The following is a 23074-nucleotide window of genomic DNA, read 5'->3' as shown; positions in this document are numbered from 1 at the left end:
AATTCTGGCTCCAAGCATACCCAAACAGAAGAAAGATAAGAACCCTTCAGATATCTTGGGTAAAAAACTATTTGGTTTTTATCCATGTTACTTCTGTAAAGCATGTAAACATGGAAAGAAAACGAACATAATAAAATCTAAAGTTTCCAATGAAATATTCCATATCAAACAAACAATAAGATGTACTGATCAGAACATTGTTTACTTGGTCGAATGTGGGTGTGGCCTGCAATATATAGGCCAGACCTCTAGGAAACTAAAAGACCGAATTCGAGAACATTTGTTACAGATCAAATGGAAGAAGGTCGATTTACCAATTTACAAACACTTCAAAGAAGTACATGGTGGAAGCGACAAAAGTTTCAAATATATGGGTATATGCAAAATAAACAAGGATTGGAGAGGAGGAGACATGGAATCAAAATTACTAAAAACAGAATCTAAATGGATTTTTAATTTAGACTGTATTCATCCAAAAGGTCTCAATGCCAATTTTGAGATTGTCCATCTGTTTTAAAAAAAGCTCCAGTATTTTATTTTATTTTATTTGATTTTTATCCCTAAAGTGGTCAATATCAACATCACTATAGTCTATTTATCAAGTCATATGTACTTTGAAGTTAGTGAGCACAATCCCTTAGAAACATATTTCAACTATTTAGTCTAGTCGATTTGACCCAAAATTTGATCGTCTAAAGCCATTTAAGAAACCACACTTCTATATAAGTTAAGGGGATTTTAAGATTTTAAGATTTTATATATGTTTTTATCCGGTTTGGTCGAGCTGACCCAAGAATTTTAAAGCATTTCAAAATACGTCAATCTTAGACAAGTCTATGTGATTTTATAATTTTATTATTTTATTATTTTGTATATAATTTTATATATAAATCTATATATATTTTTATATAAATATCTAATATAACGATCCCATTAGTGGATACTAGATCACGTGTGAGAACACCAGTTCGAAATATTGCTTTTTAAATATATGTTATACATTGTGATAGTGACAGATTTGTATAAAATGTATAAACATTGTGATAGTGACAGATATGTATAAAATGCATAAACAATCCTTATGTTAGGTCCTGGATATATTAGCCCCAACTAGATGAACAAAATTTAGAATTAACGTTTATTGGTAATCACTAACAAATACCAATCGAAATAGTCAGATATAAAATTCACACTTTTATTTTAAAGTAGGCCATCTGATGGCCGATTTTTTTTCTAATTATCATGGAAATTTAGTTTTCCAAAATATTGTAAGCCCATTACGATTTTGCCCTTTTCCAAAATGGCTCCGGGAAACCGGAAGCACAAGAAACCGGAAGCATTACAAGCTCTAACTTCCGGTCCACTATTGGAAGTGCGTGTTTTCGGCGGGATTCAATCCGTCAACATCCGCCTAATTTGGCGCAATTTTTTCAAACAAACGCCCACATAGAAGAGTATATAAGGTCAGTATTAATGTAGCCTCCATATGTCTTGAGAAAGGCCCGGTACGAGGGCCGAAACGCGTAGACGAAACTTTGTATCAGAGTTGGAGAGGCTCATTATATCCAGGACCAGGATTTGAATGGTAAGACTATTTTCAATAGTCCATACCCGTTAGCGCTGTTTGTTTAGTGCGCTTTTTTCCATTTCTTTCAGGTATTTGTCTTAACATAGGAATAGGACTTGGGACTCTACTACACATTGAGGATTTCTCTCACCGGATTTTTACCAGACTTTTAAGGATTTACCAAAAGACTCTCAAAGGACACTATTATTGTCTTATCATTATTTTAAGTTATTTAAAGTTGTGGAAACACACCTTTAGGAGTTTGTGGACTAGTTTTGGCCAAACTATACACACTCTCTGTTTTTATGTCGTTTATATATTTTTATAGCTTGTCATAAGTATACAGCTTGTGGTATAGCTGGTGTTATTTGTTTACTGCTTTTAAGATAATAACGCATTATCGGACCATCGAGTCCATCACCCAGATTGAATCAGGAGAATTGAGGTATTAGCTGGTACCAGTTTAGTTTAAATTCCATTGGTAGGATCTTACATTTAATTTTGTTATTATATATATTATTTTTTCTGCATTTTCCCATCACTTTATCTTATTATTTTTTGATTTATTGATTTTTAAGACCACTTTCACTACTTATTTTTATTGTGTGTCATATTCTACAAATCCACAATATGGTTTATTTGACACTTTAAGGAATCCAACACCTTGTATCTTATTTCTTATTTTTGATTTTTCACGGTGTTCATCATATGATTTAAATATTGCAATATTTGTATGCACTGTTGACCTATTAGTGGGTCTTGTATCACTATATTAGTGATCCTATCACCTCGATAAGAACATTTGAGCTAATATTATATTATTCATTGAATACTAGATTTATTTGTACATACCATGTACCTACTAGAAGGTTTTTAAGAGGGCTCATGAAAACTGGAACATTAGATATTGGTCATCCAGTTTAACCAACCGGATCTGTCATCTGTTGTATTTCAAATCATTTATTGTATTGTATTTTAAGCTTTGCTATATGTATTTTGTGTTTTTATGATTCTGGAGATCAGAATTATATTGGTTTTATATATTAAATATTTGGTTGATAGAAATTATTGGAGACCATTTTTGACTTTTTATTCCCTGTGGTATATCTAAGCCATTGGCGCTCCTATATATCCTAATTCATTGTTCCGTTTCTAGACCTATTAGGGGGTCTTCTTTATAGTGAGCAGATATCAGTCCTGGGCGCTGGTTACTTCGTCTTTTTCAAGTCAGTCACATCACTGTCACGGACTAGCGCAGATTGCACACAGAATTTTAAAAAAGGCTTTTACATTGCCTGTATTTTACTCATTCCGGCACCTGCTGGGCGGCAACCCTACAACTGGGACAAAATGAACAATCGGGTGGGACACTGGGACAGCGCCTCCAAACAGGGACAATCCCAGTCAAACTGGGACTTCTGATAAGCCTAAACATAGCAGTGTACATTATTTAAACGAATCTCTGTGGAATTAATTAAAAAGGGACCAAAATAAATAATAAAAGTTTATCTTAATGTTTTTTTACTGCACATAATTAAAATTTATATTGTAATTTAGGTATTTAAACCTGAAATTTACAACATATAAAGTATTTAATTACTAAAAATATAGAATAATTGCAATGTTTAGTCATTATGTAGTTTGCTGCCTTTTGTTGTTAAATACATTTTCTCTCATGGAGGCTTGGGTTAATAATGTTATATACTTTTCTGTAAACGACTGCCCCTCACTCACCTTCTATCTCTACTCATCTGCTCTCTTAAAGGGACAGTATACACTCATTTTCATATAACTGCATGTAATAGACACTACTATAAAGAATAAGATGCACAGATACTGATATAAAAAACATAATTTATGCTTACCTGATAAATTCCTTTCTCCTGTAGTGTGGTCAGTCCACGGGTCATCATTACTTCTGGGATATTAACTCCTCCCCAACAGGAAGTGCAAGAGGATCACCCAGCAGAGCTGCTATATAGCTCCTCCCCTCTACGTCACACCCAGTCATTCGACCGAGAACCAACGAGAAAGGAGAAGCCAAAGGGTGCAGTGGTGACTGGAGTATAATTTAAAAATTTAGGCCTGCCATAAAAAACAGGGCGGGCCGTGGACTGACCACACTACAGGAGAAAGGAATTTATCAGGTAAGCATAAATTATGTTTTCTCCTGTTAAGTGTAGTCAGTCCACGGGTCATCATTACTTCTGGGATACCAATACCAAAGCTAAAGTACACGGATGACGGGAGGGACAGGCAGGCTCTCTATACGGAAGGAACCACTGCCTGAAGAACCTTTCTCCCAAAAACAGCCTCCGAAGAAGCAAAAGTGTCAAATTTGTAAAATTTGGAAAAAGTATGAAGAGAAGACCAAGTTGCAGCCTTGCAAATCTGTTCAACAGAGGCCTCATTCTTAAAGGCCCAAGTGGAAGCCACAGCTCTAGTAGAATGAGCTGTAATTCTTTCAGGAGGCTGCTGCCCAGCAGTCTCATACGCTAAACGTATTATGCTATGAAGCCAAAAAGAGAGAGAGGTAGCAGAAGCTTTTTGACCTCTCCTCTGACCAGAATAAACGACAAACAGGGAAGACGTTTGTCGAAAATCTTTAGTTGCCTGTAAATAAAATTTCAGGGCACGGACTACATCTAGATTGTGTAGAAGACGTTCCTTCTTCGAAGAAGGATTAGGACACAAAGATGGAACAACAATCTCTTGATTGATATTCCTGTTAGTGACCACCTTAGGTAAGAACCCAGGTTTAGTACGCAGAACTACCTTGTCTGAATGAAAAATCAGATAAGGAGAATCACAATGTAAGGCAGATAACTCAGAGACTCTTCGAGCCGAGGAAATAGCCATTAAAAACAGAACTTTCCAAGATAACAATTTGATATCAATGGAATGAAGGGGTTCAAACGGAACACCCTGTAAAACATTAAGAACTAAGTTCAAACTCCATGGTGGAGCAACAGTTTTAAACACAGGCTTAATCCTGGCCAAAGCCTGACAAAAAGCCTGAACGTCTGGAACCTCTGACAGACGTTTGTGTAAAAGAATGGACAGAGCTGAAATCTGTCCCTTTAAGGAACTAGCGGATAAACCCTTTTCTAAACCTTCTTGTAGAAAGGACAATATCCTAGGAATCCTAACCTTACTCCATGAGTAACTTTTGGATTCGCACCAATATAAGTATTTACGCCATATTTTATGGTAAATCTTTCTGGTAACAGGCTTCCTAGCCTGTATTAAGGTATCAATTACTGACTCAGAAAAAACACGTTTTGATAAAATCAAGCATTCAATTTCCAAGCAGTCAGCTTCAGAGAAATTAGATTTTGATGTTTGAAGGGACCCTGGATCAGAAGGTCCTGTCTCAGAGGCAGAGACCAAGGTGGACAGGATGACATGTCCACTAGATCTGCATACCAAGTCCTGCGTGGCCACGCAGGCGCTATTAGAATCACCGATGCTCTCTCCTGTTTGATTCTGGCAATCAATCGAGGAAGCGGGAAGGGTGGAAACACATAAGCCATCCCGAAGGTCCAAGGTGCCGAAGGTCCAAGGTGCTGTCAAAGCATCTATCAGAACCGCTCCCGGACGCCATGAGATCTATCTCTGGTTTGCCCCAACGTCGAAGTATTTGGGCAAAGACCTCCGGATGAAGTTCCCACTCCCCCGGATGAAAAGTCTGACGACTTAGGAAATCCGCCTCCCAGTTCTCCACTCCCGGGATGTGGATTGCTGACAGGTGGCAAGAGTGAGACTCTGCCCAGCGAATTATCTTTGATACTTCCATCATTGCTAGGGAGCTTCTTGTCCCTCCTTGATGGTTGATGTAAGCTACAGTCGTGATGTTGTCCGACTGAAACCTGATGAACCCCTGAGTTGTTAACTGGGGCCAAGCCAGAAGGGCATTGAGAACTGCTCTCAATTCCAGAATGTTTATTGGCAGGAGACTCTCCTCCTGAGTCCATGGTCCCTGAGCCTTCAGAGAATTCCAGACAGCGCCCCAACCTAGTAGGCTGGCGTCTGTTGTTACAATTGTCCAATCTGGCCTGCTGAATGGCATCCCCCTGGACAAATGTGGCCGAGAAAGCCACCATAGAAGAGAATTTCTGGTCTCTTGATCCAGATTCAGAGTAGGGGACAAATCTGAGTAATCCCCATTCCACTGATTTAGCATGCACAATTGCAGCGGTCTGAGATGTAGGCGTGCAAAGGGTACTATGTCCATTGCCGCTACCATTAAGCCGATCACCTCCATGCATTGAGCCACTGACGGGTGTTGAATGGAATGAAGGGCACGGCATGCATTTTGAAGCTTTGTTAACCTGTCTTCTGTCAGGTAGATCTTCATTTCTACAGAATCTATAAGAGTCCCCAAGAAGGGAACTTTTGTGAGTGGAAAGAGAGAACTCTTCTTTTCGTTCACCTTCCATCCATGCGACCTTAGAAATGCCAGTACTAACTCTGTATGAGACTTGGCAGTTAGAAAGCTTGAAGCTTGTATCAGAATGTCGTCTAGGTACGGAGCTACCGAAATTCCTCGCGGTCTTAGTACCGCCAGAAGAGCACCCAGAACCTTTGTGAAGATTCTTGGAGCCGTAGCCAATCCGAATGGAAGAGCTACAAACTGGTAATGCCTGTCTAGGAAGGCAAACCTTAGATACCGGTAATGATCCTTGTGAATCGGTATGTGAAGGTAAGCATCCTTTAAATCCACTGTGGTCATGTACTGACCCTTTTGGATCATGGGTAGGATTGTCCGAATAGTTTCCATTTTGAACGATGGAACTCTTAGGAATTTGTTTAGGATCTTTAAATCCAAGATTGGCCTGAAGGTTCCCTCTTTTTTGGGAACCACAAACAGATTTGAGTAAAACCCCTGTCCGTGTTCCGACCGCGGAACCGGATGGATCACACCCATTAGTAAAAGATCTTGTACACAGCGTAGAAACGCCTCTTTCTTTATTTGGTTTGTTGACAACCTTGACAGATGAAATCTCCCTTTTGGGGGAGAGGATTTGAAGTCCAGAAGATATCCCTGAGATATGATCTCTAACGCCCAGGGATCCTGGACATCTCTTGCCCAAGCCTGGGCGAAGAGGGAAAGTCTGCCCCCCACTAGATCCGTTCCCGGATCGGGGGCCCTCACTTCATGCTGTCTTAGGGGCAGCAGCAGGTTTCCTGGCCTGCTTGCCCTTGTTCCAGGACTGGTTAGGTCTCCAGCCTTGTCTGTAGCGAGCAACAGCTCCTTCCTGTTTTGGTGCAGAGGAAGTTGATGCTGCTCCTGCCTTGAAATTATGAAAGGAACGAAAATTAGACTGTCTAGCCTTAGGTTTGGCTCTGTCTTGAGGCAGGGCATGGCCTTTACCTCCTGTAATGTCAGCGATAATTTCTTTCAACCCGGGCCCGAATAAGGTCTGCCCTTTGAAAGGTATGTTAAGTAATTTAGATTTAGAAGTAACGTCAGCTGACCAGGATTTTAGCCACAGTGCTCTGCGTGCCTGAATGGCGAATCCGGAATTCTTAGCCGTAAGTTTAGTTAAATGTACTACGGCATCCGAAATAAATGAATTAGCTAGCTTAAGTGTCTTAAGCTTGTTTGAAATCTCATCTATAGTTATTGAGTCAAGAGTCTCTTCCAGGGACTCGGACCAAAAAGCGGCCGCGGCTGTGACAGACGCAATACATGCAAGGGGTTGCAATATAAAACCTTGTTGAACAAACATTTTCTTAAGGTAACCCTCTAATTTTTTATCCATTGGATCTGAAAAGGCACAGCTATCCTCCACCGGGATAGTGGTACGCTTAGCCAGAGTAGAAACCGCTCCCTCCACCTTAGGGACCGTCTGCCATTAGTCCCGTGTGGTGGTGTCTATTGGAAACATTTTTCTAAATACAGGAGGGGGGGAAAAAGGGTACACCGGGCCTATCCCACTCCTTAGTAATTATCTCTGTAAGCCTCTTAGGTATAGGAAATACGTCAGTACTCGCCGGTACCGCATAGTATCTATCCAGCCTACATAATTTCTCTGGAATTGCAACGGTGTTACAATCATTCAGAGCTGCTAATACCTCCCCTAACAGTACACGGAGGTTTTCGAGCTTAAACTTAAAATTAGAAATGTCTGAATCCACTCTATTGGGATCAGAACCGTCACCTGCAGAATGAAGCTCTCCGTCCTCATGTTCTGCATACTGTGACGCAGTATCTGACATGGCCCTAATATTATCAGCGCACTCTGTTCTTACCCCAGAGTGATCACGCTTACCTCTAAGTTCTGGTAATTTAGACAAAACTTCAGTCATAACATTAGCCATGTCCTGTAATGTGATTTGTAATGGCCGCCCTGAAGTACTCGGCGCTACAATATCACGCACCTCCCGAGCGGGAGATGCAGGTACTGACACGTGAGGCGAGTTAGTCGGCATAACTCTCCCCTCGTTGTTTGGTGAATGATGTTCAATTTGTACAGATTGACTTTTATTTAAAGTAGCATCAATGCAATTAGTACATAAATTTCTATTGGGCTCCACTTTGGCTTTAGCACATATAGCACAGAGATATTCCTCTGAGTCAGACATGTTTAACACACTAGCAATCAAACTAGCAACTTGGAAATACTTTACAAAGCAATTTACAAAAAATATGAAAAACGTACTGTGCCTTTAAGAAGCACAGAAAAAAAGTTATGACAGTTGAGAAAACAATAAACCGAAGAAACTATAACATCAAATTCTTTCCGGTAAAAACACAATTTAGCAAAGGATTGCCCCCATTAGTAATGGATAACTAACCCTTAAATAGCAGAAAAAATGTACAGAATATAACGTTTTTTATCACAGTCAAGCACAATCTCACAGGTCTGCTGTGAGTGATTACCTCCCTCAAAATAACTTTTGAAGACCCCCGAGCTCTGTAGAGACGAACCGGATCATGCAGGGAAGAAAACAGACTTGTGACTGAATTTTCTGATGCGTAGCAAAAGCGCCAAAATAGGCCCCTCCCCCTCACACACAACAGTGAGGAAGGTCAGTAAACTGTCTTAAATTAAATAAAACGACCGCCAAGTGGAAAAAACAGTGCCCAAAACAATTTTTCACCCAGTACCTCAGATAATTAAACGATTTAACATGCCAGCAAAACGTTTAACATCAAATAAATGAAATGTCATTAGAAAGCCTGTTGCTAGTCGTTCCCACTGCAAGTTAGGCTAAGAGTCTTATGCATACAGTATTATCCCAGTGAAGTGCCATTCCCCAGAATACTGAAGTGTAAATATACATACATGACAGCCTGATACCAGTTGCTACTACTGCATTTAAGGCTGAACTTACATTATATCGGTATTGGCAGTATTTTCTCAGTCTCCTCAGAAAATAATATGCTACTACATACCTCTTTGCAGGTGAACCTGCCCGCTGTCCCCTGATCTGAAGTTTACCTCACTCCTCAGATGGCCGAGAACAGCAAGATGATCTTAACTACGCCGGCTAAAATCATACAAAAAAAAACTCAGGTAGATTCTTCTTCAAATTCTACCTGAGAGGGAACAACACACTCCGGTGCTGTTTTAAAATAACAAACTTTTGATTGAAGATATAAAAACTAAGTATAATCACCACAGTCCTCTCACACATCCTATCTATTAGTTGGGTGCAAGAGAATGACTGGGTGTGACGTAGAGGGGAGGAGCTATATAGCAGCTCTGCTGGGTGATCCTCTTGCACTTCCTGTTGGGGAGGAGTTAATATCCCAGAAGTAATGAAGACCCGTGGACTGACCACACTTAACAGGAGAAATCCAGTATAAAACTGTTTAAAAACTTACTTAGAAGCTGTCAGTTTGGCTCTATTGAAAAGGTAGCTGGAAAACCCACTGCAAGTGGCAAATAAGACTCTTCCCCCCTCCCCCTTCTTTTGCATATGAAAAGACCCTTTACACAAACAGGAGCAAGCTGGAGAAGGTATCGGACGGTATTCTCATAAAACTTTGGGGCTTGGTTAGGAGTCTGAAAATCAGAGCAATGTTATTTAAAAATAAGCAAAACTATACATTTAAAAAAACAAAAACAAAAAACTTTATGGGCTATATAAATAGATCATCTACAAAACATTTATGCAAAGAAAAAATGAGTGTATAATGTCCCTTTAAGGTAGATTGTTTTCCATCAACAATCACGATAGGAAAAACATTACTGTATTTGCAATAGCAGTGGGCTAACTAGGTAGTGTAGGTGTGAATATTACTTTATATATATAAATGTATATTTAATTGTTAGATTGAATTTAGAAAGAATACACCAGTTTTTAAATACCTGTTTAATACATTATTATTAATTAATGAAGATTAATCATAGTTAAACCACCTTAACCCCTTAACGACCGAGGACGTGCAGGGTACGTCCTCAAAAAAAAGGCAGTTAACGCCTGAGGACGTACCCTGCACGTCCTCGGTGTGGAAAGCAGCTGGAAGCGATCCCGCTCGCTTCCAGCTGCTTTCCGGTTATTGCAGTGATGCCTCGATATGGAGGCATCCTGCAATAACCTTCTTAAGCCATCCGGTGCAGAGAGAGCCACTCTGTGGCCCTCTCTGCACCGGAGATCGGTGGCTCCCTGCGTTGGTGGGTGGGAGCCGGACCAGGAGGCGGGTGGCGGCCATCGATGGCCCTGGTTATGTGCAGGGGGGGCGGGATCGTGGGCGGGGATGACCGGGGGCGCGCACGGACGCGCGCGCGTGCACGGGAGGGCGGGGGCGGGCGCGTGCACGGGGAGGGAGCGGGTGGGAACCGCTACGCTACAGAAAATGCATTAATTAAAAATGTTAAAATGTCTAAATAGTTTAAAAAAAAAAAAAACGATCAGCAAGGTGGTGGGGGTTTGTCTGTGTGGGGGGGAAGCTACACTACAGAAAAAAGCCAAACAAAAATAAAAAAAGCACCTTTTTTTTTTGCAAACTGGGTACTGGCAGACAGCTGCCAGTACCCAAGATGGCCCCCAATGAGGCAGAGGGGAGGGTTAGAGAGCGGTTTTGGGGGGGATCAGGGAGGTTGGGGGCTATGGGGGGGATCCTATACCCTAGCATATGTAAATATGCTAAATGTTTTTTGTTTTTTTTTTAAAAAACCCTTTTATTTTAGTACTGGCAGACTTTCTGCCAGTACTTAAGATGGCGGGTACAATTGTGGGGTGGGGGAGGGAAGGGAGCTGTTTGGGAGGGATCAGGGGGTGGGATGTGTCAGGTGGGAGGCTGATCTCTACACTAAAGCTAAAATTAACCCTGCAAGCTCCCTACAAACTCCCTAATTAACCCCTTCACTGCTAGCCATAATACACGTGTGAGGCGCAGCAGGATTTAGCGGCCTTCTAATTACCAGAAAGCAACGCCAAAGTCATATATGTCTGCTATTTCTGAACAAAGGGGATCCCAGACAAGTATTTACAACCATTTGTGCCATAATTGCACAAGCTGTTTGTAAATTATTTCAGTGAGAAACCTAAAATTGTGAAAAATTTAACTTTTTTTTCAATTTGATCGCATTTGGCGGTGAAATGGTGGCATGAAATATACCAAAATGTGCCTAGATCAATACTTGGGGTTGTCTACTATACTACACTAAAGCTAAAATTAACCCTACAAGCTCCCTAAAAGCTCCCTAATTAACCCCTTAACTGCTGGGCATAATACACTTGTGGTGCGCAGTGGCATTTAGCGGCCTTCTAATTACCAAAAAGCAACGCCAAAGCCATATATGTCTGCTATTTCTGAACAAAGGGGATCCCAGAGAAGAATTTACAACCATTTATGCCATAATTGCACAAGTTGTTTGTAAATAATTTCAGTGAGAAACCGAAAGTTTGTGAAAAAATTTGTGAAAAAGTGAACGATTTTTTGTATTTGATCGCATTTGGCGGTGAAATGGTGGTATGAAATATACCAAAATTGGCCTAGATCAATACTTTGGGATGACATGTACAGACATGTAACAGACATGTAACAGATTTTGGGGGTCAAAGTTAGAAAAAGTGTGTTTTTTTCCATTTTTCCTCATATTTTATATATTTTTTATAGTAAATGATAAGATATGATGCAAATAATGGTATCTTTAGAAAGTCCATTTAATGGCGAGAAAAACGGTATATAATATGTGTGGGTACAGTAAATGAGTAAGAGGAAAATTACAGCTAAACACAAACACCGCAAAAATGTAAAAATAGCCTTGGTCCCAAACGGACAGAAAATGGAAAAGTGCTGTGGTCATTAAGGGGTTAAGGGAAGAAAATAGGGCAGGGTTACCACAATCTCGTTCTTTAACCCTTTAATGACCAGCGACGTACCCTGTACATTGTTGGTCTTTCTATGGGGGTGCCTTTTTCAATAGTTTTTTTTAGTAAACATTCCGGAGGGAGGGTCTAAAAGTGTCGTGCTATTATAGCCAAACAATCCCTTAACGACCCGCGACATACAGGGTACAAGGTGGTCTTTAAGTGGTTAACTGCACAGTTGCAAACAACAATTCACTCTCAAATCCTATAAATAACTATGGGCAAGATTACAAGTTGCACAGAAAAACTGTTTGCGAAAATATTGCACGTGTCATGGCTTTTTTTCATTTGGGGTTTGCACAGCTCTTATACATGGCAAAATACACAACCAAATCGAGTGCGCGTTCACGTATTCCCCATAGAAGTCAATGGAGAAGACAAAAAGAAAAAAAAACAAAACATAGAAAAACACTAATATGTTGCGCAAAGCCCTTGACGTATTCTCCTCGAAAAGTGTAGTTGAAAATGCGAATATTTCATATTGCGGAAAAGTTTTTAATTTAGCCATTAATTTTTGATTATATTCATTTAAGGCAGAAATCTTTTTATTAGCTTCTAGAATCTCTAACTTTCCGTTAACAAAGGCTTCTTCAAATTCTCGCAATGAATAATTTTCACCCCTTAGCTGTCCTAATTGTCTGTTTTACACCGTTGTTTTATGTCACTCCAAGATTTGACATTCATATCTTTTAGTGAAGCAAAGTATTTATGATGCTTAACCTCAAATACCCATGGCAGAAATTCAATTTTAGATTACCCATCATTTATATTTAATATAGCTAAGGCATTTTCATAAGCCTCTAAATGATCAATTATGGAGGTGGTCCCCCTTTTGGAAAATGGGTGTACTGCTTTACTTAGGAACTTGATTATCGTAGGGGTGTCATACACTTTATTAAGTACATTACCGGATTTCATTGGGATCTTATTGTTTGGGTTAGAGCGCCTTTATCTGTCCTATCTTTACTATGCTGAAATTTCACCTGTGCATTTTGATATGGGCTGTCTGATAAGCTAGCCCCCCTTCTGACCCACTATAGTAACTGGCCTCTTCCTCTGAGGTGTAATAATTATCTTGTCCTTCAGGGTTAGGTAATTGCCTAAGGGGAAAAGTTATCTCTGGGTCTGAATTAAGGCCATAATTTGGGGACTTTTGTTTATCCTCCTGCCTTATATTTTGAAACTCACTTCTGACCCAGTCCTTAATTGAGTTAATAATTTCAACACTAGTGTTACTATTCAAAGGCTCCTTATTGCTGCTGATTTGTCTCTTTAATTCATTTATTTCCTGTTCATATTCCTTTTCAGCCCCACAATATCTAGCTTTTAAAGTTTTATTTTCATTTTGGCATTTTTCATAATCTTCTTCTAAAGTTTTTAATTTAGCCATTAATTTTTGATTATATTCATTTAAGGCAGAAATCTTTTTATTAGCTTCTAGAATCTCTAACTTTCTGTTAACAAAGGCTTCTTCAAATTCTCGCAATGAATAATTTTCACCCCTTTGCTGTCCTAATTGTCTGTTTTGTCCTGCCATTTGACTAGACATCTCACAGCTCAAATACATTAGGATCGGCCAAGTTTTAAAAATTATTTTGTCATCTTAATTCCATGCATTTATTAAGCGTCAGTAAAACTTGGTATAATTCACCATCTTCAACCCACATATCTTTAACTAAACCTTTGGCCTTTAAATCCCTTAATATACTGTGTAAATCATCCCCGATATCAAGCCTGTCCATGAGGTGGCTCACGGCTTCAAATTTAAGAGTTCCTGCCTGAACCATTTCATGAACAGAGGATCTGGGGGAGGGCACATATTCATCATATACAGAAACGCTAGAGTCATTTTTTGTTGAGGACATAGCTATTTTAGTATGGTATTTAATAAGATAAAAACGCTTGTTTAATTTCTAAGAAATCACTGTTTGCACAATATAATTTTGTTATTAAAAATACAATTTTACTACACAACATAATATCTCTGTGAAAGATATCACTGATTGTCAGCCGTGGCTCCAAGGTATTATATATTTTAGATTACAATATTAATTATGACTATCTCGGCGGTAACCTCCAACGTGTTAGTATTAGGCCATAATTTTTAGAGGTGAAACTGGGACCATCTGGTGCGGTGCCAGTGGGGGTGTGGTCAGGAGCGTGGGCAAGGGGGGCGTGGCAATTACCAGTCCTTTTAAAGTAGTAGCTTTTATGTGTGTAATGTTTCGTGGATACTCTACCCTTCCTCAGTCAAACAAGTGAATCACACAATTTAAATAGACCATAACACCGCCCCCTAGTGAAAAAGGCACCATTACGTTGTCATGGCAAATAAATCAGTAATCTAAATCTCAGATTCTAAATAATGCCAAACATCAAGCATAATTATCACTTTCATAATTATCAATTTCACAATTTAATATCTGCAGTGTAATATGTGTTTTATGTGTCTAATTAAGGAACAGAGCCAAATACTGATAAGGCATAAATACAACATTGAATTAAAGTAAAAAAGAAACACGTACCTGCTAAAGCTGTTTAAGAGGCTACTCTATACCATAATGCAGGAAGATTATAGCCAAAATGCTATCCTGCATGAAGTAAAGCAAGATCCAGGCCAAAAATCCTGCCTGTCTGTACTTCCTAGTCATACCCATATGATTCCCCTAAAGGTTTATTACCGGCAATGACACCAAGGGTCGGGGGGGGTGTTAAATTCTTAGAAAAATAAACCAAGTAGTACTACAAAATTAAAAAACCCTATGCTGCTCACTCAGCCTCTATTACTAAATGTAAACTAAATGTAAACATTTTGAATAATGTGTCCGGGTTTCAGGTGGTCTGAAACCCGGACACATGATTTGAAACCTGGAGGTGGCAACCCTACTGGGACAGAATGAACAACTGGGTGGGACACTGGGACAGCGCCTCCAAACCGGGACAATCCCAGTAAACGTGGGACTTCTGGTAAGCCTAGTTAGTATGTATGTATATATATATATATATATATATATATATATGTTACAAAATAATTTACTATTGTCTCATCGGTAATCTCCCATATATTTGTATTATCTTTTTTATTAGTAGTTCTAATCAGGTTATATCTTTTAAAGCACGGCGAATTGTATTTGTGGAGTATAAAGGATTCAGTTTGGAAAAATATATACAGATTTATTAAACAAGCTACTAACAAGCGATATATAACTTAATTATACACAAAACAAACTCTCTGATACAATATGAAATAAAATATGCTACGACACTTTGCTTTGATCCTATGGGTACCAATCTAACAGTGAAGTCTATAACAAAAAAAAAAAAAAAAAAAAATGAACCAGCATGGATCAATTATGCAATATGTGTTACTAACAACAATTATTTAATATAATCTTAGCCAATATTATCATTAAAATTATGTTTTGGTAACTTAATAATACATTTCAATCAGTCAGATTCAGAATGTCTACAACCAAAGAAACACATAAAAACCTCTCTAATGACTCTGCAAGTCTCAACCTTAGGGAATATAAAACTATTAAAATAAAATATACTTAAACATAAAACCAGGGTTTTTCTTACAATAGAGTGAATTAAAGGGATATTCCAGCCAAAATTGGAAACCACATGGGTGCATTTCGGTATTGAACAGAAACAATTTTGTAATATGCATGCATTAGCAAAAATGCTTCTAATAAAAGCTATAGCTGTTTTAAAAGTGTATTTAAGTATGCACGGTGCACCAGCATTTTAAACGCATAACTTGTTTAGAGAGCTTAAGGTGCTTGTACCATCTGGCAATTTGTTAATTGCTGACATGATACAAGCCCCACTGATGATTGTATTTACAGGTGAATTAGATTCCTAGATAATATAAAGTAGACTATAGGGATAAGTACAGATACAATTTGGGCCTATAATCATCTAATACAAATCTTAAATAAGGACCTTAAATGCCACAACTGTTTAAATATAAATTATAGACTTTTTATACTTCCCCAAATGTTTGCTCCTCCAAGCCCTGGGTTATCAATAATCACGCTATGGGTTTTCTCTACATCCGGTTTCCCAAAGTATCTTAATCCACAGCAAAACAGGCAAAAAGTTTCCAAGGATACCAAAAATATAGAATGGATACAACCAGGATTCAAATATCTGTTTCAGAGGAAAATTGGACAACGTATCCACCCTTCTTTCATGCAACCCAGAGTTCCTTGTGAGTGCTCAGTGACCCAATTTATCCTGAACTACAACTCCGCCCCAATCTCCAACCATTTACAGATGTGTGAGGATCTGTAATGCTTTGATTGGATGAATGCTAATTAACCCCTGGGAATAATTCACTCAATGCTAAGTATAGCTGGTTGTACTTTAACTAATTTACCACAAGATGGTGATGGTGAGTTGTGCTATAAAAGTGAACTAATTCTTACATTTTATCCTTCTTAGAATTCATGTTTCATATATCATACACATAGATATACATATATTCATTTATCTAATTTGTGAGCTAGACTTCATAAATATACCAAATATATTGAAATAAGTATTCATGGCTTTATCACTTGCGCATTGTCCTTTAAAGTTGGGCATATGGGTTTTAACATAGGGAGATAATTTATATATACATCAATCTCCGTATTTTTCATTTATCTGTATATATACATCTACATATATCCATACATACATATACACAATACATGTATATACATACACACACACATATATATATATATATATATACACATACACACACACATATACATACATACACACACATGCATACATACATCCATGTCTACTAACATGTACGCAAATATATATTTTATCAATATCTTTTTATGCATTAATGAAAGGGGCAGTTCTCCAGTATTTTGAAAACAATTATCTGTTTTTCATGTGTGTAAGCGATGTACGTCTTAGCCTGTTAGATTGTATAATTTGGGCAAGCAATCCGTATATAACTTCATATACAATAAATAAACATACAAGTCACATACATACTATATATAGATACATAGGCCTATATATCATACTGGTTATTTCATATACTTAATTCCATATTTAACTTATTGATATGTTCAAACATTTAACTTTTTACATTTCCTTCCCAAACAAATGTTGTATTTTGTGTTAGGGAGTGTCTGATTTTTGGTTACTTAGACTAGCAGGCATCTCATTAACATGTGAGTGGGGGCCCATTTGTTTGTAATTCCATCCACCCAAGTATAAACATCATCTTAGACAATGGGACTCCACTCTCTTTTAGTTGGAACAGTTCTCTCTGTTCTGGTGATAAAGCCCCCCAGGTGATTTCCTGTTCAGGTAACTCCTAGACACATGCTTTTGTTATCTGCCGATTCATGGCGGTTTGTTAAATGTTAGCCAAATGTTCTACATAGGTTTGTATATGTACAATAAAGTACTTTGGTAAACAGATGGTTAAAAGACAACATTAAAATGAGATCTATAGAAAAAAATATATAATTATTAAATGTCATTTGATAAATTATCTGTCAGTATATTATTGTATTTTTTTCAATTATTTTTTCGATTTCATGATGCTTAATAATGATAATTAATTTATAAATAGATATCTCTAGACAATTTAATAGTTTTAAATAGCATATAACGCATGCTGTAAGTCCCCTTAATACACACATTAAATATATAATCTGTGCACACAAATCTTTATTTCTTTTTCTGTGCAGTTTAAAACATACTGAACCCTACCAAGCCATATTGCCATGAGCTGTGTTGTCAAGGTGACAGAGAAGCTCCAGGGTCTGAGCGTTGCTTGATGAATCATCTGGAGATTCATGACTGCCTGCCTGCAATTCCTTCGGTATCCTCCACACAGCCGCACATGTCATGACTTTGCTGTCTGAAGCTGAGAAATAAACACGACACATTAGTGTATGTAGGACACGTTTGGAATAATGGAGCATTGGTATTCTAACAAACATATAAACCATGCACAGCTGCTGCTTAAAATATTTAAGGCCCTTCCTTTTTGTTAATAAGTCACAAAATGCAGCAATATGACAGAGGTAAAACCCTAAAGTCGGCAATCAGTCCTTTGCAGAACTCATAATTAGCATATGTTTAACCCAGTTTCTCCATGTTCTGAAGCCGAACCTCATGTCCTGATGAAAATTTAATTCTTTTAGAGGGTAGGGGAAAAAACTTCCTTTAAACTATCATTTTGACTTTTTTGTTGTTATGCAAATTCAGAAGAAATGAAAATTGTCTCTTGCCAAGCAAATGGTTGGTAAAGCTTAGTTATGACTCAATTATAATGTTCACCTTGTGCTTCCTTCTCAGCAGACACTGTTTTTTTATTTTACTGTGCCTACGCTAATACAGAATACATACTGTTAAATGTCTATAGCAAATTATTTGTTTTTGGATTATAGAATAATGCATTTATGTGCACTGTCCATTGTTTTTTATACTGGCCTTCATAAATAAACGATAAATAATACTTTTCATTTATATTGTAGTGTTAACTCCACAAAAACATTAATTGTGAGGTTTGTAGGTTTATCGGTACAAAAGTCAAAAGTGCTCTAAACAGACACAGGAAATGCTATGTTCCAAGTGAAATCATTGTTTTCTCAATAGTTGTTGCCCACAGACACGTGAAGTTTAACCTCACTCATCCCTTTCCACAGTAAACTTTCTCCTCATAGAACATTCTATGTACAGTATAACTAGGCTTTAGAAGAGAAAACAGGATGAAAGAAAGACAAATGAACAGAACAGGCATTGTTTATAAAAAAAAAACCCTGACAATCAGAAAAGGAATGCAATAGCTGCACAACTGGTCATGTAGCCACACTAAGACCCAGACCTAGCTGTGACACAAAATGAAAATTATACTACATACTGATTTGCATATTTGATGAAATGGGAGTAGTGTGCACAGTGGAATTTGGCAAATAATAATGTTAGAGATAGGAAGGAGATAGAGAAAAGTGAGGGGCAAAAGCTGATGGAGAGGAATGAGAAAGATGAGAGTGAGGTTGGAGGGAGGAGGAGGAGAGAGAGAGAGAGAGAGAGAGAGAGAGAGAGAGAGAGAGAGAAAGAGAGGAGGGAGGTATGAGGATAAAGAGGAGGACACAGGAAGACAAAAAATGTGGGAAAGGGGATAGAAACAGATGATAAAGGTGAGGGAAAGAGGAGGGAGGACGCAGCAGCAGAGTAAAGGAGGAGGGGAAACAGAGAGGAGGGGGAAGGGTATAGGGGAGGATGCAGAAAAATTAAAGAGGCGGTAGGGAAGAAGAAGCATTTAGATAGAAGGGAGTGAAAGGAAGAGAAGGGGTGAGATCAAAGTGAGAAAAGGAGGAGTGGAAGACAAAGAGGAGGGAGGGGGAGACTTAGGGGTCGATTTATCAAAGGCTTTGCAAGCCTTTCGACCCCCTACAACTGCAGGTTCTCACAAGAGAACCTGCAGCCTGTAATTAAGAAGCTTTCCTAACCTTTCCTTTTAACTAAATTTTCCTCACCTTTCGCCACCGCTAAGGTGGCCAATTTCAATCTCACTGAGGCAAGATGTGCCGGGCATGTATGCCCCTGTCCGCAACAAATTGATAAATCGACCCCAGAAGAAGAGGAAGGGAAAATAAGAAAGGGAGAAGGGAGCTAGGAGGTGACAGAAGAGGGAGGCAGGAAGGGAAAGAGAAAGAGATGAGGGAGGGTGTAGAAAAAAGAGAAGGGAGAGAAAAAAATATGAAGGGAATGTCTGCTGCTTCAAATTAATCTGTATCCCTTATCTGGAAACTGAACTCGGTTTATAAACTGAGCAGCAGCCATTGAGAAAAGATTAGAACTAAAAATAACCTAGTTACACACAATTTGATATACAGATTTTCACGTGACCAGAAGAACGTGAAAATCTGTCTCACACTAGAACAGTTAGTTACATTTTTCTAGAGAACCTACTGTATATACAGAGGAGCAATGCACATTTGTGAATAGTGAATTTAATCCAATGTCATAAGCTATAATAAAAAATTATTCCCTTTTAACTATAGTAGGGACAAGAACAAACATATAATTCTACAGGTACTATATAATATTTGAAATAAGGATTATTTAGTATTCGTAGGAATTGAACAAAAGGAAGAATTATCAGGCAATCTTAAAAATGTACTTATAATAAAATTAGTTGTACATAATAAATTGTTTAAGTGCTATGAATCCCAAAAAAAAAATATTTTGTGATTCAGAAAGAGCATACAATTTTTAAAAAAGTTTCCATTATACTTCAATTATTAAATTTGCTTTGTTGCCATGGTATTCGTGGTATTTGCTACCACCTAGTGCTCTTGACAATGGATAACATTCTTGCAAAACTGCTGCCATATAGTGCTCTTTAGCTTCTGCCTCTGCTTTTCAACTAAAGGTACCAAGAGAACAAAGACAATTTTATAGCAGCAGTAAAATTGCATGCTCTATCTGAATCATGAAAGAAAATTTTTGTTTCATGCACCTTTAATAAAACCACAATTGATAATAAGAAAGGCGTTAGAAATATATATCCATTGTAGACTATTTGTTTCCAACACATGAAGTGTACCTTAGTCAGATTAAATACGGCTTTCTCCAAAGGCTTACATGTACGCGTCATCATCCAAGGACACCATGGTCACAGAGGGTAGATGAATGGTTATAAAAGAGTATTTCTGACTGTATACTGCAAAAATAGCACATCGAATACCAACAGGCACTGCCGTCTCGCCCCGACTGGTGATTTTACAAAGTGACAGTCGGTTGCGAAACCCACCAGATGACGTCATTGATTGTTTGGTATTACATGCTCAATACAAGTTGTTATATTTTCAATGATTTTTAAATAAACTACTGATTTTACTTTTAAGGCAGTGTTTGGTGGTATGCCGAGCCAACACCAAAACAACTTGAATTCCAGAAACACAGCAGAAGCACAAGCAGAATGAATGAACTACAACGTCAGGGCATGGAGTGCTCTTTAAAGCAGCCTTTTACAGTGATGCTGATTAGGTAACTGCCTGCAGCAGTCAGGTGGAGCTAGAGAACCAGCCAGTGCAGGCAGTAGGACTTTACACTGAGCCAAAGCCCTCCAGTGGCTCAAGATAGAAGGTAGAAGGCTGGGAACCAGGAGTCCCAGGTTTAATCCTGGGCATGTGTTTGACAGGAGACTTACATAGGATATTGTAAATACATACACAAAGAGCACTCAATCTAAGGATTGAACACCTGCTCAGTAGTTTTTTCTATGGCAAGCTACCTGGGAGAAGCCTCTTTAGCCCAATTGTGCTTTTCACAGAGGAGAACTTTCCTGAAGTATATCAGTTTGATCAATTCTAAAAGAGTATTTCTGACTGGATACTGCAAAAATAACGTCATCCAAGATGGCGTCCCTCGAATTCCGATTGGATGATAGGATTCTATCAGCCAATCGGAATTAAGGTAGGAATATTCTGATCAGCCAATCGGATTGAACTTGATTCTGATTGGCTGATTCCATCAACCAATCAGAATATTCCTACCTTAATTCCGATTGGCTGATAGAATCCTATCAGCCAATCGGAATTCGAGGGACGCCATCTTGGATGACGTCATTTAAAGGAACCGTCATTCGTCGTTCAGTCGTCAGCCAGGATGGATGTTCCGCGTCGGAGGTCTTCAGGATCCTGCCGCTCCGCTCCGGATGGATGACCATAGAAGATCCTGCTTGGATGAAGACTTCAATCGGATGGAAGACCTCTTCTGCCCCACTTGGATCAAGACTTCTACCGGATGGAGGACCTCTTCTTGCTCCGCTTGGATCAAGACTTCGGACCCTCTTCTGGACCGATCGCTGAACCCGGTGAGGTGAAGACAAGGTAGGGAGATTTTCAGGGGCTTAGTGTTAGGTTTATTTAAGGGGGGTTTGGGTTAGATTAGGGGTATGTGGGTGGTGGGTTGTAATGTTGGGGGGGGGGGGTATTGTATGTTTTATTTTACAGGCAAAAGAGCTGAACTTCTTGGGGCATGCCCCGCAAAGGGCCCTGTTCAGGGCTGGTAAGGTAAAAGAGCTTTGAACTTTAGTAATTTAGAATAGGGTAGGGCATTTTTTTATTTTGGGGGGCTTTGTTATTTTATTAGGGGGCTTAGAGTAGGTGTAATTAGTTTAAAATTGTTGTAATATTTTTCTTATGTTTGTAAATATTTTTTTATTTTTTTGTAACTTAGTTCTTTTTTATTTTTTGTACTTTAGTTAGTTTATTTCATTGTAGTTATTTGTAGGTATTGTATTTAATTTATTTATTGATAGTGTAGTGTTAGGTTTAATTGTAGGTAATTGTAGGTATTTTATTTAATTAATTTATTGATAGTGTAGTGTTAGGTTTAATTGTAACTTAGGTTAGGATTTATTTTACAGGTAAATTTGTAATTATTTTAACTATTTTAGCTATTAAATAGTTCTTAACTATTTAATAGCTATTGTACCTGGTTAAAATAAATACAAAGTTACCTGTAAAATAAATATAAATCCTAAAATAGCTATAATATAATAATAATTTCTATTGTAGCTATATTAGGATTTATTTTACAGGTAAGTATTTAGCTTTAAATAGGAATAATTTATTTAATAAGAGTTAATTAATTTCGTTAGATTTAAATTATATTTAACTTAGGGGGGTGTTAGTGTTAGGGTTAGACTTAGCTTTAGGGGTTAATATATTTATTAGAATAGCGGTGAGCTCCAGTCGGCAGATTAGGGGTTAATAATTGAAGTTAGGTGTCGGCGATGTTAGGGAGGGCAGATTAGGGGTTAATACTATTTATTATAGGGTTAGTGAGGCGGATTAGGGGTTAATAACTTTATAATAATAGCGGAGCGGTGCGGTCCGGTCGGCAGATTAGGGGTTAATAAGTGTAGGCAGGTGGAGGCGACGTTGTGGGGGGCAGATTAGGGGTTAATAAATATAATATAGGGGTCAGCGATGTTAGGGCAGCAGATTAGGGGTACATAGGGATAATGTAAGTAGCGGCGGTTTACGGAGCCGCAGATTAGGGGTTAATAATAATATGCAGGGGTCAGCGATAGCAGGGGCGGCAGATTAGGGGTTAATAAGTGTAAGGTTAGGGGTGTTTAGACTCGGGGTACATGTTAAAGTGTTAGGTGCAGACGTAGGAAGTGTTTCCCCA

At 38.4% G+C, this 23074-nt stretch overlaps 1 protein-coding gene across 1 annotated transcript in view; it reads right to left on the bottom strand.

Annotated features, from left to right (window-relative positions):
• EIPR1 (EARP complex and GARP complex interacting protein 1) overlaps nucleotides 1-23074 on the bottom strand; it is a 595922-nt gene that overhangs the window by 368433 nt on the left and 204415 nt on the right. The window contains exon 4 of the mRNA XM_053709730.1: nucleotides 17630-17786. Coding sequence (XP_053565705.1) covers nucleotides 17630-17786 — 157 coding nt within the window. The remainder of the gene's footprint in view (nucleotides 1-17629; nucleotides 17787-23074) is intronic.

This window comes from Bombina bombina, chromosome 4 (assembly GCF_027579735.1).
Source record: "Bombina bombina isolate aBomBom1 chromosome 4, aBomBom1.pri, whole genome shotgun sequence".
In the NCBI taxonomy this organism is placed as follows: Eukaryota; Metazoa; Chordata; class Amphibia; order Anura; family Bombinatoridae; genus Bombina; species Bombina bombina.
The sequence above is the reverse complement of the archived record's forward strand: the minus strand, read 5'-3'. Positions and strand labels throughout refer to the sequence as shown.